The following is a 17,578-nucleotide window of genomic DNA, read 5'->3' as shown; positions in this document are numbered from 1 at the left end:
CAGCAACAGGCACCAGGCACTCTCAGAACCACCACCACCGCCGGCACTCTCTAATTTAATAATGAGAAATTTCACACACTATACAAAGAGAGCTTAAAATACAGGCATTTTTAATAGGAAACACACTTGGAATTTGTCTGTAATCGTCCGCCAAGGGCTGGGCACACGACGGCCCTGTGCCAGACCCCAGCAGCCCAAGCACCGGCACCTAACTCCAGGCTTCTGTCCCTGCTGTGGAGCACAGGCAGGCAGCAAACACCCAGCCCCAAAAGCTGCTACAGACAGGTTAATTAACGGCAAGTTAACCAACTCCTGACCAAGCAGAGCAAGGCCAAGTGAGCACCTCCATTCCCACAGCCCCTTTGTATTGAGGCAGCAATCAGTGTGGTAACTGTGAGCACATTCTGGAAGCCAGTTTTCAGTCCTAAAAATGGAGAGGGCTTGGTATTTTTATAGCAAAGCCCAAATTCTCCAGAGCGAGAAGGCAGCTTGAGAGCCATATAAACAAAGGACAAATTCATCCCTCATTACTTTGTTACTCTTAAATTTGGAAGTTTGCGAGACGGAAAACCTTAACATTTCCACTCATGATTGTCAGAAACTCCAAGTTCAATAGCAAGCAGAGCGTATTCCTGGAACTTGGCAGGGTACCGAGGGTTTCTTCTTATCGTATGCATCACGTGAAAATATTATCCAAGAAGAAACTTAAAACTATGTCAGTTTATCGTATCAGCCAGCTGAAAACAACGGATGTCTCAGCAGCAGAACCATAACCAAGCCACAGCTGCACTGACTGGTGCCAAAGGTCAGCACACAACGGGCTGGGGGATGCACACTTCACCTGCTAAAAAAGAAAAACAAAAAAGGAGATAAAGAAAAGCCGTGGGGCTTCAGTTAGACAAACAACACGATGCTCATCCAGCACAAGACCGCCCGATTCACTACACTTGAAGGCTGTGGTGACAATGGCAGGTATGAAGGAAAGAAACTGAGTAAGTATGTAAGAATCCAGCTTAGCCATGAATTTCACAAGCACAGCAAGGAATGACTCCCCTGAAATGCATTCAGTAAAGGGAGTGTTTTTCTGCCATCAGAATAAGAATGGGGTAAGATTTCTTGGCAAGAAAAAGTAAGAACATATTTCAGTAGATATCATCTGTCTTGCACAAGAATCTGCTGCTGCTGCCAAGGAGTTGCGGATATTTGACAAACTCTGCTCTGCAAACTGAGTTTCTTCTGCCCTAATGGACTTCAACAGTCCCTTCGAAAGCAGAGCAGCATTTTTGCTTTGAAGTGGGGAAGGTCTGTGGCATTATTAGGAGGCAGATCTCACAATCCTCCTTCCCAACAGCAGCGAAGGCATTACCATCCTGCTAGCAACACAACAGAAACACCGTGTGCTGAAATCAGAGCCTGCATGCAGACAGCTATCACTGGCAGTGTTTAATGTGGGATGCAGACTGCTCAGCTTTACCTGCCTTCTGATGTGGGGTGCGCAAACTACACCAGGGTGTAAGGTGGTTGATTCTCCATTCACTTCTTCATGCCTAAGTCCACCCCAACTGCATCTTTAGCAGGCTGCCGTACCATTTGGCAGCTAAACATGAAACAGAGAAGTGGCACAATGAAACTCTTCCAGTCCCAGGGGTCACCATCTAAGAATATTTATCCCTTTTTTTTTTTTCTTCATCATCTGTTCACTGTAAGTACTTTAACTGTTCAGTTGCTACTTCATTTTTATTTTTTTTAATTGAAAGACAGGGAGCAGGCATGGTTGGGTGCACAGATGGATGGAAAACAAGGTGTAACTGCAGGCTGTGTGTGCCTCCAACAGGTAACAGCAGCAGCAGCGATGTGGCAGCAATGGCTGGAGCATCTCCTGGCTGCTCACCCTGCCACCAGCTACACTGCTGAGCCTGCTGTTCCTCTGCCACTTGGGACAGCCGAGCACCTCAGGGAGAGGACGTGTTACCTGGGCAATGATTTCCCCTCACATGCGCTGCACATACACGCTCACACAGAGCCCAGCCACAGATATTTGGATACAGACAATGCTGCATCTCCTCTGACGATTGTTCAGATGCCATCTGCTAGGGAGAGAACGTTGCTGTCAGTAATCGCTGCTTGGAGCCTCTGAGAAGCTCCTTCGGTGGTGAACACAAGGCTCATGGGACACAATTCCCATACAGCAGAGCTGCATCCAGCAATTATTTAATTCCTCGTTTGAGCTGAGGGAAGAACTGACCTGCTCCTCAAGCGAGGCCTGTGCTGTGCTCCGCAAATAAGCCTCCCTTTTCTTGCTGCACTCCATCGATCATGCTGATAAATGGGATCTCAATCTGCAGAGGCATTAGCTGGACACTTCTGGATTGCTGGGTCCCCACTAGATAGTCACAGTTAGTTAGGAGCTTAGATGACATGTAAGGAATTTACACGGGCTTAGATTAGTTTTCACTCTCCCTTCCCATAAGGAAAATAAATTACTTGACTTCAGAGAGCCTCACCTACTTGACATTAAACAGCTGCATATAGCTGTAGTTGTATTTACCACCAAGAGCAGTGATCCACTCACCCATCCTTTACTGTATCCTTGCTTCAGACAGGAAAGCATGAATTCTTTACAAGTTACCCTGAGTTGTTCTGTAAAACTTTGCATCACTGAATAAAATGGTTTCCTTTCTCCAGTTTAATCACCCTTGTCCTGTCTTCCAAAAATGTTAATTATCTTACCGAGGCACAAAGACTTGCACGTCATACAGAAAAGTTCCTGAGCATACTTCATTAAGAAATAAAGCTACTACAATAAACATGGGTTTGATTTTCTTCAGAAAGAAACTTGCTTAAGACTTTCCAAGCAGACTTACGGACTTTCTGTCAGGGCATGTTCTCGCTACACATTTGTTAAAAATAACTCTCAAGCGGGAGCACTAAAAGGGTGCTTTTTATAGGCTGCATTATTAATACATCACGTGCACAAAATTCAGGTTGCCCATGACACAAGCCTCATGAATACAGCTGAATACAGTCCCAGCACACAGGATCTGCAAAGCCAAAGCTCTTTCTACAGGATTTCGGCCTCCATTCAATCACACACATGACGGGTGCTCTGGATATTCATCAGAGCTGAGGTAGAGGTGCTGGGCTTCCGCTCACTCTACTGCTATTGCTATCAGCAAAATCCCCACGTTATTTGCTGTTCAGGTTGGAAAACTGGTAGCAAAGTAAGAGGAAATATGATTTGGTGGTCAAGGAGATAAACACCATTCTGGAAAAATGGACTCTATTTCTTCCTCTGCCATTATGTCTCTAAGTGACACACAGCAAACCTTTTAAATCAAGTTTCCGCAGGCAGTCAAGAATTATGTGCACCTTCTCTTCTCACGCCTGGTTTGGGAACTGGATGCTACAGCTCAGAACTTCCGTGCTGCAGAAACGTTAAGCAATTGCAGTTTCAATCCCATTAAAATCATCTTTTGCAAATATCATTCTTAAATAACGCTTAAATAACTGCTCCGAAAGTCACATCAGAGGTGTGGAAAAACAGCACCCGAAATTATGGTCACTTCTATCTGAATCTCTTCACACGTTAGCTCCCCACCTGTGAACCAGAGATAACAACAGCTCAGCAATTAGCACTCGTGAAGCACACACGAGTACTGCAGGGCTGAGCACCTCTGAGAACCCCGGGGAACATTCGTATCTCCGTGTTCAGCCGCGGGTCCGAGCACACCTTGCACAGCAAGGACAGAACAAAACGCCGAGCAGCACAGTAACCCTGCAAGGATCGTTATGTGAGAGGAACTCAAGGGGCTGAAATCAGTCACTCGGCACCTTCTCCATCAGTAAGCTCTGTCCCTTGAAGGTGGATGCCCTAAGCACGCACCGATGTGCTTGTTTTTGTTTATTAAAGCCAACGAACCTACTAAAACAAACTTCATGCTTCGGTATCGCAGGGATTACAGGGAGATAGGATGCTCTGGCTCTACCATTTATTTTCTGGCACGACTGACACGGTGACAGAGAGCAGTCCCCACAGGGTCCCTGCATGAGATGGCAACGAGATGCACCTTGTCGGCAGCTTTCTCAGACACCCTGCTGGCAAACAACGGGCAGGGCCGCGTTGGGGAACTCCAGTCCCGACGTGAGAAGCAACATAACTCAGGCAACCACTGGTCTGAACACAATTCACCCAAACTGCCCCAAATCCTTCAGAGCACCAGGCAAGAAGACAACGGAACTGCAGGGGGAGGTGTGGAGGAAGCAGGCTGGGGGGAGGTTCATTATTTACTGAGCTGTACTCACTCTCATTCTCTGAAAATTAAGGGCTGCCATATACATGTATGTGGGCCCACTCTGTATGAAGATGGGTAAGAAAAGAAAGTTCTTTAACAGTGCTTTCAACACCATTCAAGCAAATGTTTGTCAGTCAACGTCCTTTTGAGAGCCTTGCCCTGACTAATCAGTCCCAGGCTCGCCAAACATACAGAGGTGACTCCAGAGAAAACAATTCTGCAGCATGGATGATGTTTAGATGTGGTCATGGGCTCTTGAACCAGCAGGGAACCATCAAGATCCAGATGTTGGGCTACATCCTGATGGTTACAGTGTGTGCTGGCACGGGGAGGGAAGTTGAGATGCAGGCAATTTTCTGAGCAATTGTGAAAGGAGATGGAACATCAAGATCACAACTCTGCCAAGATGAACAAAATAAACTGGCAAATACCCACTTAATACTGGCTAAAGCACGGTTAAATCACTGAAAGTGCATGACTTGGACCTCTTTCTTAAACGTCCACTCAAAGTTCTCCACCTCTAGCTTGTGAAGCCACTGCTCTGGAGAGGACTAAAGCAGCCCTGCTCCTAGGAAGTGCTTGAAAGCAGACTCCCATATGGCATCTTGCCGGGCTCTAGTGGGATGTGTCACAGCGTACGGGGTACGTCACCAAAGGAGCATGCACGATCACACTCCGAACATCTGTACCATCTATCATGTTGTACCCCTTCCTGGGATTTCACGAAGGGGCCGTTTATTTTTAGGTGGAACTTGGTCTGGGCTTGAAGCTCAGAAAAGTAATGCTGCCGTTCTTCCTCCTTCACCCCAAGCTCAACCCCTGGTTGTGAAATTTCATTTTGATTTCCGATTAGAACGTGACTGATCACAAAGCAAGCCTGTGAATCTTACTGCCACGACCGTGGGCACGCACACCATTTTCATACACAAAGCAGCTGATTTTGCAAGAAGAGACTTTCTGAGCTCTTGTGGTTTACCAAACCGAGTGCCGCGTATCACACTTCCAGGCTCCAAGATTGCGGAATAAGCTTCCACTGCACGTTGCGTACGCCCAGCCTTCTTCAGCTGGCTTTGAAGCCTTTTCTACGCAGCTGTTGCACCAGCACTAAAAAAATACAGGCTCCCCCTTTTACCGTATAAACACATTTTTCCCTCAGACTTTGCCTCACACAGCTCATGCACAGAACCTGCACAGCTGAAGAATCACACCCGATGCAGCAGCAGCACGAAACTAGCAGTCCAAACACAAGATCATGAATTAATACCAATAGTTTCAAATCAGGCCAAATTTCCGTGGTATCAAATCTATCCAGTACTAGAGGACAATTTTAGCCTTATTTAACAAGTACAAGCAAAATGAGGAGTATGCTGGTCTCAGCTTTATTTAAAAACGCATTAATATGCCTATTTTATACAACGTGAAAACAAGATGCAGAAAAGCTAACCGAGTAATTCAGAGGGATGCTGCGGATAAGGAAGCAGCAAGGCTGTGCTGGTCTTATGGACACAGGGACAGATTCCTCCTATGAGTACCACTTCCAGTACACTACAGATCTGAGCAGAAGTTGTGTCACTACTGGGCATGCACTGCTCACACCGCCTCCGAATTGTACCAGCGGAGAATAATTACCAACCTATAGAGGGCAATGGAGGAAAAGAAAATGAAATAGGTGGGGGGGGGGAAAAGAAAAGAAAAGAAAAGAAAACGCAACAGCAAACATTAGATAATCTTCTGCATTAAAATCGCGTATTTTGTACGTGTCAGTTAGAGATACTCCAGAGAAGAAACTAGAGCAAAAGGGGCAGATTAAGACCATAAATATAAACAGACTTCTTGAGGTATAATATTTACACACGGGCCATAACAAGCGCTAAGCCTTGAAAGGATGTAAACTTTTGGCCCCTGAGCACAGCTGCGACAGTCAGAAAGGAGCGCATCAATTAAATCAGGCTGCGAACAGCTGCCTCCCCAGTGCAAAGATGGCTTTTGTCAGAGGCATAATTTCCCTCAGCACGGCACAGCAGGCTGACACGAGGGGGTCGCTCCACACAAGCTGCCACCCCTACACTGCAGCACTTTGCCTTCTGACCTCCTCCTGTCTCTCTCCTGTGCCCTGCCCACAGCGTACAGTTTGTGTGGATCAGCGAGAGATCACACCCACCTTCATGTCCTCCAGGAGAGCCTGCGGATCCTCGATGCCTTCCGGAACACACTTCTTGTTCTCTGGGAGAGATTCAAGCTTTTCCACCAGGGCTTTTAAACCCTTCAGTTCAAATTCTGTGAGGTGAGTCCATTTGGTTGAAACTTCTGTAGCTGGAGACCCCGTTGGCGTTTTGGGATAATCCGTGGGGGTCGTGGATTTTACACTGTCGTCTGATTCATTAGACAAAGTTCTTTTTAGGTACCTCATTACTGTGGCTTTCTGTTTCCTCCCTGCACCCTCCTTGTCCTCTGAGTGCGTGCTGTTGGGCGAGGAGGAGCCATCCATCAGGGATTTGGAGTTCTTATCCAAGCTGTCATCCTTTTCCTCTTGGATATGGGCATCACAAGATTCTTCATCCATGTCTAACCACGAATCTGATGAGTAGCTATCTAGGCTGTGTTTTCTTCTTGCATCTGAAAGGTAGAAAAAGAATGCTGAAGCTTTACCCAATATAGTTTGGAACTTAAACACTTGTATGACTGGGGCCAGGAGCTGCCTATTTAGAAGTGGACTGGATAATGCCCTTTGACATTGCTTGATAAGCATGCATAAGGAATGAGCTGCATTCAGCCAATTTTGTTGTTCTTGTTGTTTTTAATGCTGGTTTTGGTTTTTGTTAACATCTGCTCAGTTCAAATGACTGGGAAAAATTAAGGGAAAAATTATGCTTTCTTCAAAACTTCAACCTTCTGTGCCTTCAACTAAGAGTACGCCAAGCTCTTAAGTCACATACAGTCACTTTTCCCACAAACCCAAAAGACCGGATTCAGTAATCTTACAGCTTTAAGATGAAAGTTAGCAAAGAAAGGAGGGAAAATTATGGGGGGAAAAAAAGCATGTTAAAATGAAGCACATCATCACTTTTACGCGAGCTCTGCACAGCAAAAAATCAACTTCCCAATACTCTCTCTTTGCAAGCACCAATTAGTAAAACAAGGACTACCACTTGTTACTGCACGCATACCCAGTGCTCTTCTGAGGCAGAGGATTACAGTTCTGCTTATTTCATGTACAAGAAGCCTAAACACACCGGGAAATGCAAGGACTGACACTCACATGATATTGTTTTAATTAAGGCAGTCCCTCATACGTTCTAGGTACTTTTTAGGAAAATTTTTAGGAAAATTTAAATACAAGTTTCCAAGTCCAAAGAACTATTAATCTTAGCTTTATACTAGGTTTCCCCTAAAAATCCCCACTGTTGCCCAACTGCATGCAGTCAAGCAGTAAAAGCAACGTAGGAAACTGGTAGCCAGGACTCTCTAAAGCGCTGCTCTTCCCTTGTTTATTAGACACAATTTCCCTTATTAAGTGAACACCACTGAATGCAGGCTAGCAACAGCAAGAACTTGTGTGGAAAATACAGTTACCACCAGCACCACCCAGTTAAGTCAATGTGGATTTTAACATTGACTGAAATGGGTAGGAGATGAAGCTGTAGACAAAAACACTCTGCAAGGGAAATGGAAGTCGTACAGAAAAATGAGTTAACATTAATTAAAAGTTTCTTTCATTTATTTTATTTTTTTTTCAGCAAGCCAAAACCCTGAGTACTTTCATGCTTTGCTGTGCAGTAGTTTTGGATCAGGACTAGGTGACTCATGCGTAAGGAAGGATTAAATGAACATTAAAGAAAGCTCAGCATCCGGTTGTTTAACAGCGAGGCTCAAAACAAATGCCAAAGCCCAGTTCCAAACTGGCAAATTGATTCTTGTCACAGAGCAACTCCTTGCCTCTTGCATCTTCTCACAAAACACGTGTTGCTTGTCAGCTAGGTAACAAAGATGTAACAGGCAGTGGTAGAGTACCTGTCCTAGGGCAGCTGCCCTCCCTGCTTAGCTTTGCAATTTCACAGAAAAGCTCTGTAGGGCCAGGCGCACCTCTGGGCATTAGGGCCTGAGAAAGGAGTTGGCCACTTTATCCCTCAGGGCAAGCATGCCAATGGCACAGCGTGCACAAAACTCAAGGACTTCTGTCCAGACTGCTCCTTCAGGCACATCTGAATTTTTCCTCAGAACCAGAATGGCCATAAAATCGTTCCTGAAAAACATATTTAAGCTGAAATGCCTGTGAAAATACAGCACTCATAAAAAATACCAGCAACCAGCAAGGCTGCTCTCAGCCAAATCCAGCTCCGTGCACAGCAGAGCAGTTTGCTTTGCGTGCTGAGGTGGGGGCATGCAGCGCCCCAAAGCAGCTCCTCCCCTCTGGTCTGTGCTCACACGCCCCCACCAAGCTGCTCTTAGAAAAATAAACAGGATTAGAAAACACCTTAACCAGGACGTTTTAAAAACATGAGGTTATCCAACTTCTTTGACACTGCTTTCTCCTTTGTGCACAGTAGCTAGCACGCTCACCCACCTCAAAGGGCTATGTAATCAGCTTATGTCATTTTCCCATTTTACAGCTGAGGAAACAGATGCTTGGGAGAACGAGTTGCTCATTGTCACACACCAAATCTAGGGCAAAACTGGGAATCAGAGCACAGACTGCTGGATTCAGGGCTGGAGCCCATTCTCTAGGCCACACTGCCTTGGTGAAGCATTTAACAATTAATTGCCTGAAGCACAGAAGCCTAGGCTAGATGGGAGAAGAAGCCAGCAATGAAAGAGAAGCAGGTGAAAGCGGGTACCACTGTGTTACTAGTGGTACTAGTGCAGTGCCACTGACTGAAATTGGGGTAAAACTCTACAAAGAAAACCGTGCTTTTGTCTTCCTATGCTGTGGCTCTGCTGAACACGAACTGCTGGCTGTAAGTGGGGCAAATCGCAAGCGTAGCCAAAGCTTAAGGAAAGAGAAGGAGATCACGTTATGGAGGTGTGAATAATTTACTGCAAGGAATTCTCGGGTGCTAAGAGAAAACAGCCTTTGAGACAGCGCTCCACTTTTTGTCTCTTGCTCTAATCTAATGAAGCAAAAGGCAAAAGAGGAGAGGAGAGGAGCATCGCAGCATCCTGGGGGCTATTCCCACGGGAAGCAGGCACACATGGGGCTCAGCAATTCAGCTCTGCCAGCTGCTGCTGCCTGCACAAACCAGGCACTGCTGGCCCAGCTACACCTGGGTACGGATAATCAGCAAGCATAATCACATGCAAAAAATAATCCCAATCTGACTTGAGGATGAATGAACATCACCAAACAAGGGCCAGTTCTTTGCCAGCCTGACAGTTACACGATGACTGGCCCTAACTTTACCCGTGGGGATGGGGCTTGCTCATAACCTGAAGTGCATCAGCCCATGCTGGAGCACCAGGGGATTACAGCCCTGTTATACCATCGGGAGCGAGAGTGGACTGCTTTCAAAGGGCAGCAACTGTCTGCTACTGTTGCTAATTTAAAAACAATTAAAAAATTCCAAGGGAATCAATAATGGATGGGTAAGTTCAAAGTGAGGAAGTTTCAGTTTGTGTTTCCAAGTGTTTTGGTGTAATGCAACATGCCATGAGTTTTATTTATTCATTGTAATGAAAACAGTATCTGACTCAGAATTATGATGCTGTACACTTATGTCCTACATAAACGAAATCTGCATTTACTTTGTCAAGAAGGGCATTTTAAGCACTATATCGCCAGGGCTCCGCTGACTTGTAGTATTTTAGTTTATGAAGCGTCTCCATGGAAAGGAGCCCCTGCTAAGCACAACTGTGGTTTCTCCTCCTGAGCCACTGCCCCAACCAATACCTGCTCGGGACTCCACTTTCAGAGTGGTTGGCCAGTCCAAGCTCCCACCCAGTTGAGATAGCCCTAAAAGACCTTCAACACTCCCCATTTTGAGGGAATAAAACCACATTACACAACCAATCAATGACAGAACTCAGTGAGGAGAAGCAGCAGCACAGGCTTGACCACAGGACAGAAAGCTAGAAAAAACTGTTTTGTTTTTTTCCCTACAGCAATTCACTTCCCTGTGGTTCTGGGCAAATCACTTAACTTTCCCTACAGTCACCCACTTGTACAAGAAAGATAATTACACACAGTTTCTTTCGTTGCTGAAAAGTGACTTGTATTACAGAACTTAAAAGACAGGGAGGAGGGTGAGGTATGAGTACAAAATCTTTCTGAACTCTTTACAAAAGTCCAGTGTCCATTATCTACCTTGCCATTCCCAGTTTCAAACCTTGGCACTGTGGCTTGGGAGTAGCAGTTCCTATTGGCCTGCTAAAGACAGAAATTACATTTTCATTAGCAGAAAAAAAAAAAAGGAAAAAACAAAACTGTGCATACTGGAAATGTGTTGCTGTGTGGAGCACCTCATACAGATACCACTCAATGTAGTCCAGTACCTGCCTACCGATAAGCAAACCCATTCCATCCTCTGAGAAGAAGGAGAGGGAAAAAAAAAGACGACATGGCTCCTTCGCCATGCCATAGGGCACATTTTCTTCATCCATCAGGCTTAATATATAGTTAGAGCCATCCCGTTAAAATTTTAGCAATGGGAATCTTAAAAGCTGCAGGCTACAGAGAAAGTGGATTTCTGATAGCCCAGTATTTTCTCCCAATTACTCTTTGTCAGCTCACTCTCCAGATCCGTATCTCGCTGAAGGTCAATTGTGGCTGAAAACAACCAGTACAGACTCATTCATGATAAGAGTAAAAATAATGAAGACACATCCCTCCTGAAGCAGCGCGTGTTCAAATCTAGGTGGAAACCCGAATAGGATCCCCTTCTGATTTCAGCTGGCAGGACAAATGTCACAGCTGAGGGGGACAAGGAAAAGAAAAAGGGGGAGAAAGAGATTGTGTGCTTTTACAGCAGCCTGTGATTTCTGTCGTGCCGTCATTCCCCTGAGTGTTTGCCCTTCTGTGGAAGAGATCAGACAAAGAACACTCACTACCTAGGAGGCAACTGCCTGAAATCTCGTCCCAGGCCTGAAGAATGGGAAAAGAAGCCACAGAGCCTTCCTCTGACTCCTTCAGAAGGGCTGGCATTTTCATTTCAGGAGTGGAACACTCCAAGGTTTCAGCCTCACCTATGCTGAGGCTGGTTTTTGTTTTCTGAAGTTCTGAGTCCAGACATTTAGGAAACAGAAATACAAAGAACAGTAAAAATTGCTATATTAGCATATAACTGCATTGGCAGAGGTATCACAGGAATACATTTTCCTGAGTAGGCCTTATCTTGAAAGAGTCACTCTGAATTTGGCAGCCGTCATGCCAGGGTAAATAAATACTACGCGATGAAAACATAACACGAGGGGTCTAAAGATATCCTTAAAGCACAAACCATTATGAACTCAGTTCTGTATTCTCCCAAGGTGTTCTCTATCACCACAGTAGTGTCTGTTTTTTTCCCAAAGAGGAGAACTGGATTTCTATTGACTCTATGAAAGTCACCACCCTGTGAATCCCAGAGATCACAGGCAGCATGCTGCTCTCTCTCTGGAGGATGTGTCCTCATCAACTTGTGGTCATCTCTGCGGCTTCTGAGACCCAGTGGGCCCACTATATTGAATGGTTTGTAAGGAAAGAGAGCAGCACAGCTTAGGGGTGGGGAAAAAAACAAGTTCTGGAACCCAAAAGAAAGTTATTAAGTAGACATTCACAACAAAGTACTTCAAGAAAATTAAAAAAAAAAAAAAAAAAAAAAAAAAAAGGGAAAAATAAGCAGTAGAAACACTGATTCTTCAAGAGAAGTTTCTGAAAATCAATGCAAGGACATGAAGATTTTTTTCTCTGAAACCAAGGAGGAGAGAAGACAATTAAATCTATTGAGGGGCCTGCAGGGAAGTTAAGTACTTTGTTTCATTACTCTTTAAGGAGAACGACGGGAAATTCTTCGTCAGGGGATACTCTCTCATGGGAAATCAAGGCATTGCTTGCAGATAGGAAAGTCTCTAAGGAAGAGAAGAGCATTTAACAATTTAAGGACCTTAACAGTTCTGAAGAAAAACTTCAAAACTAAAGCAGTGGGGTTTTGGAGTAGCGACTTCATTTAGATCTCCCATCCCATAGCAGGTGAATGATAGCAAGATACAGACCCCGCAGGACAAACGAGTGTAATTCAAGGACTGAAGTTCACGGAGATTTATTTGAGTCAAGAGCTGGACACTGAGACCAGGTAGAAGAAAGACAAGCAAGTCTATGAAACAGTATTACTCAAGCAAAACAAAACATCACAGCTTTGTCAAGGTAAATGATGTCCCTTTACTCCTGCAGAGAATTTGATAAATGCCGTAGTGAAAGATCCAGTAGGAGATCTGGGCTGTTGTACTGCAATCTCCAGCTAAATAATTATTTTAAGGTTAAGATTTTGCTAAGAAATAAAAAGCGAGTGCCTGACAAAGTAGGAATCTGTCACTCCTGGAGAGAAAGGCCCTGGATGTCAATGTCAGAGATTTTATCAGCATGCTAATACCCTGAAGTCAAGAGACAGCCGGCAGGTGGATGAGCCACACGCTGTCAGCAGATACCACTTGAGCACACTGCAGGAACCAATTCATTCAAGACAGCACCAACAGCCCAAGGTCTGCCAGGCAGGCACTCCAGCACTGAGCTGGCACTAGCAGCCTTGCAGCAGGGCTGCAGGTGAGATCAGCTCATTGGTCCTACCGATAACAAACGTGTTCCTTTTTGGGGAGGATTCATTTCAGTCGGGTCACTGAGCTGATTCAGCTCACGGGGCAGCCACACGACCTCGAGGGTTCACAGAAGAGATTCATCTTATGAGAGCAGCATGTTTCTTGTATTAGCTTGGAACGACCATAAAACCACACTGAATCAATATGTAAACAGTTTAATATTCACCTTCCAGCAGGCCAACAACCAAAGCCACCACAAAGAGGCAAGAAGACCCAGAAACTGCTGCCAATGTTGCTTTTGCTGATGCCTTTGCGGTTGACACTCTTTAGTCATGCAGAACAATCTTTTTCCCTCTAGATGCTGGACAACTGCAGTTCCCAGTGAGCTTTTGTATGATTTCAGCCTCTCTCAGCTAGTAACCGGACTGAGACACACTTCATGGGGATCACCAACCCATTATCAGTAATCACTGAGCTGGGCTTCAATTCACACTGGTCATTTAGCTGGAAAAGGTCCTGTCTCAATATCCTGAACCATCCACTCCCCACATCTAATTTGCTCTGCAATTACACCTCGGTGATCTGGCACCCTCACCCTGCCACCAGGAAGAGCCTCTTCTCATGCCACTGGTTTTCACTACGGGAGGTTGGTTCTGCATTTTCCAAGGCACACAGTTACCAGCTTTGTTGCTGCTTTTTTGAAGAGCAGATCTGAAGGGCTAATTTGTCCTTTGCTCTAGGATGACCCTACATCACACTTCTTCCACATGGAATTCCTGCTTTACTAATCCCTTCTGATCAGGGACTCATGGAGCAAAGACACAAAATGTGTACTACTCAAGTTCCCAGGGACCCCAAAAAATTCTCTGGCTGATCTACATGGCCTTTTAGGTCCCTTCAGTCAGTCTTGGACAGAAAATATGTCTAGAGTGGGGCTTATGGGCTTATACGTTCTTCAACCCCTACTGAAGATTATGCTAGAGCAATCATTTCCCTCCTGTCCAGAGCAGTTCCACACAGTCCAAGTTCACTCCAACTGGCATCTTGGGGTGGGAAGCACAGAAATACTTTAGTTCTCCTCCAGACTTAATACGTATCAGTGAAGATTTAGCTGGTGCTGTGTTCCTTTCAGCCATTCTGTGCTTAAAATGTGCAGGGAGGTAACGTGGCCTGCTGCCTTGTTCCAGCCCAGGGAAGGAAAAAAGGGCAGTTCAGAAAGGCAGCAACTGGAATTGCAACACACTGATGTAAAGCTCACAGCAGCGTCAAGCAATGCCTTCCCGCTGCAGGCACGTCCATCCATCTCTGCTCTGGTCCATTTTCAGCTGTTTTAAAGGTTTCTTGACCTCCCTGCACTGAGGTTATAGATCATGTAGATTTGTGTAGGTGTTTTCGTGGTTTTGGTATTCTCTTGAAGCAGAAGTCAGTCACCAAACAGACAGAATTGAAGTCAAGATTTAAAAAAGGAGAAGAGAAAGAAGCCAGGTATAGTGACTGTGGAGCGTTCTGTGGAGGAGACACGCTATAAAAGGACTAAATATCCATCCTACCAGAGCACATTTGCAACGCACACATTTCTGGCTACTAAGGTACTGTGCCAAACACAGCAGTAAATCCTCAACTGTTTGGCACATCACCTTAACACAAACAGTACTGAAACCAAGAAAGAGATGCAACCAAAAATTGTTTTTTCTAGGATCCACTTGCTAAGGAATGCTCAATAAATATCATTCAAAGTAAGTTGGTACTTCATGAAAATGCTTCAGAGCCAAAGCCTCCCCACCTCAAAATAAAGAAACAGTTCACCAGAATTTCCACAATTCTCCAATGCAATTTAATATCTCTGCAGAAACCAAAGCAACCAAAGCCTAAGGTGCTAGCATCGTTTCTGAACACGCGCTCGGAGGACTCGCTCACCAATTAACACCGGGCTCACTCACCAATTAACACCAGGCTCACTCACCAATTAACATTGATTCTCTCTGGTACTCTTTGCTGAGGTGGCAGCGCTGGGTCACACAGGACACGTATCTCTCCAGAACATACCAGCACATTTCATAGTAGAAAGGATAACGGAATTTGGCGTGCACCTGAAAGCAAGGTTGAGACCGTCAGTCCACGGGGAAGGGAGGAGAAGTTTGCAGCACAAGGGCCAGCCATCATTCTCATCGTGTTAGCACGAGCACACACAGTATGCAGCAGGGGGAGGGGAGGGCGGGGGGAGCCGCGTGAGACGGATGCCTTCAGCATACAAAGCGAGGAGGCCGCCTGCCTGCCTGCCATGATAGCATCATTTCTTGGTTCACTAATTTGTATCCTCTTGGGGTGGCGGGAGAGGAAAGGGTTTGTGTTCTTGTGAAATCATGAAACTGATGGATGGCCCCCACGGCATTCTTTACCTTCTGTGTAAACATAGGGTGGTCACATACAGATGTTAGTCACTAAAATCCAAGTTAAAACAGAAGTGGTTTATTTCATTTCCAAAGCACTAGCACATGATTATATTATCATCATTTTTTTAAATCAAAATGGCAGCACTACCTAAAATGACTCAAGCAGGAAATACATCTTTTTCCAATTACCACCTTCCCAACAATTTGATTAAACAAACGAACAAACACAAATTCTTGATGATTAGTATACACATTAAAAGCAAAAATCCCTTTTGTGGTTTACACCTCGCATTTTGGTAGGGAGCTAACTTTTGCTACAAACAAAACTGAAAGCGGGATTTTGACAAAAGACTGTCGAGCTGCGCATTTTTTCTTTCATCTCAGACCTGTTTGTACACAAAAATCTTAATCTGTAATGGTATGTATTTGTGAGATCATTTCAGATTCAGAAGAAAAAGTGGGTTTCCTCGTCTTCCCCAATAGTTTTCTATCCATGGGAGGTCACTGTACCAAGGAACAACCTAGGAAGGTCCCCAAATGCAAGAACATAGAAATATTGGTTGTCATTTGTTAGAAACGGATGCCACGCATCTTGCCTGCACTTGTACTTGCTCTGTACGCTTCTTTTTCTCTTGGTGACACAGAAATTGCATTTTGCAGGTTTGCATGCATGCACTGCGCTGGTATTTAAGAATCGCTTTAAGGCATTTTATGGATTTTAACTGCTCCCCTAGCTAAGAGGTGTCCACCCACGTTTAATGAAAAGCTGGACTGCACTAGAAGGACCATTATCTTAACTGATTGAAAACAAAAACCACCACCCCACCACACATCACCCAAAAAGCTGTGAGGTCTAAAGAGACCCACTACTGCAACACCTGGAAACTCAGATCCGGCTCTGCAGAGCAGGCCCAGTCTGCACATCTGCCTGGTGACACCAGCATCCACTCGGCCACGCCAAAGACACAAGAAGGCTTGAAAACTGTCCCCAACATGGGCAAAGAACCTGCCTCTGCTCCCACAGGGAGCACAAGCACTTTCAGCAGTGAAACAACATGTAATTAAGGGAGAACACACTGTGTCATCCCACTAAATGTATCACAGTGTAGGACTTCGATATTCCATGGCAATTCCCCGAAGTTAAAATTTCTTAAATCCTCCACAAGTGGAGCTGGCAAATCTGAACTGTGTGGTGCGATGGGTCATGCATCCAGCAATGCTGCAACTTTTCATATGTTTCCCTGATGTTTGTTATAAAGAACAGACACCAAAGAAAAAAAAATGGAAAAAATAACCAACCAACCAACCAGAATCCCCCTAAATGTGAGAACATTTAACCCCAGGGCCTTTTTGCAGTGGAGAATTTCTTTCCTTTGGTTTAGTTATTTGTCATAAAGAAGAGCTCGAGTCACGTATCACTATTACGGAACACAGGGGAAATTAGCCATGCTAAAATATATGCTAATAAAGGAACTCAAATTTTTCCAAGAGAGCACTGCAGGAAACAAAATTTGCAAAGAATTGACTTACAAACAGGAAGCCGCCTTCCACCCCTCAGCCTTGCCTTCAAAAGGTTTTCAGCCACATGCCTGGGAATATTAAAGACATCATTGCTCAACATTTGTTGACAGATTCTGAGCTTCACCAAATTTAGTTGTTACCAATGTTAATTCAATGTGAAAGACAAGGCAGTAATGCATGCAGTGCTCCCATTATGTATATCAATCTTTAATATTCAATTTGAGTTCCTAATTGCCTCACTATCAATGTTCCAACCCACAGCAAATCCCTCCATGCCTCTGTAATTCACTGTTTGCCTGGGAAGGCTCTGCCTTTGCAAGCCTTCTGAACTAAGAGCTACCACATCCAACACGAGGTACTGTGCAGAGACCTGCCGTGGCCTTCGCCATTAGAGTAAGTCTAACGGAGCTTTAAAATCTTTTAAAATTTGCCTTACGAAGAAGCACAGGGAACATTATTTATGATAGCCTTGAACGTTTCTTAATTGATGGGTGTGAGCTGTGTTACATACAAGTCTGTAATTTTTCCATTGTACAGTCACGGTCAAATGAACTCTTATTTGGGGGGAAGTTAGGTGATCATTTAAAAGTGTCCTACCTGATACGGACTCTGCCAGAGGACTAAACCCCCTACCAGCAGGGAAATAGA

At 44.8% G+C, this 17,578-nt stretch overlaps 1 protein-coding gene across 8 annotated transcripts in view; it reads right to left on the bottom strand.

Annotated features, from left to right (window-relative positions):
- KDM2B (lysine demethylase 2B) overlaps positions 1 to 17,578 on the bottom strand; it is a 74,547-nt gene that overhangs the window by 37,383 nt on the left and 19,586 nt on the right. For 7 of the 8 annotated variants that reach the window (XM_032199163.1, XM_032199162.1, XM_032199166.1 and 4 more), the window contains exons 5-6: positions 14,980 to 15,106; positions 6,454 to 6,908 (exon numbers count right to left, since the gene is read on the bottom strand). In XM_032199163.1, coding sequence (XP_032055054.1) covers positions 6,454 to 6,908; positions 14,980 to 15,106 — 582 coding nt within the window. Of the gene's footprint in view, positions 1 to 6,453; positions 6,909 to 14,979; positions 15,107 to 16,939; positions 16,999 to 17,578 lie in introns of all 8 variants that reach the window. The other variant, XM_032199168.1, reaches the window with a different exon arrangement.

The sequence above is a fragment of the Aythya fuligula genome, chromosome 17 (assembly GCF_009819795.1).
Source record: "Aythya fuligula isolate bAytFul2 chromosome 17, bAytFul2.pri, whole genome shotgun sequence".
Taxonomy (NCBI): Eukaryota; Metazoa; Chordata; class Aves; order Anseriformes; family Anatidae; genus Aythya; species Aythya fuligula.
The sequence above is the reverse complement of the archived record's forward strand: the minus strand, read 5'-3'. Positions and strand labels throughout refer to the sequence as shown.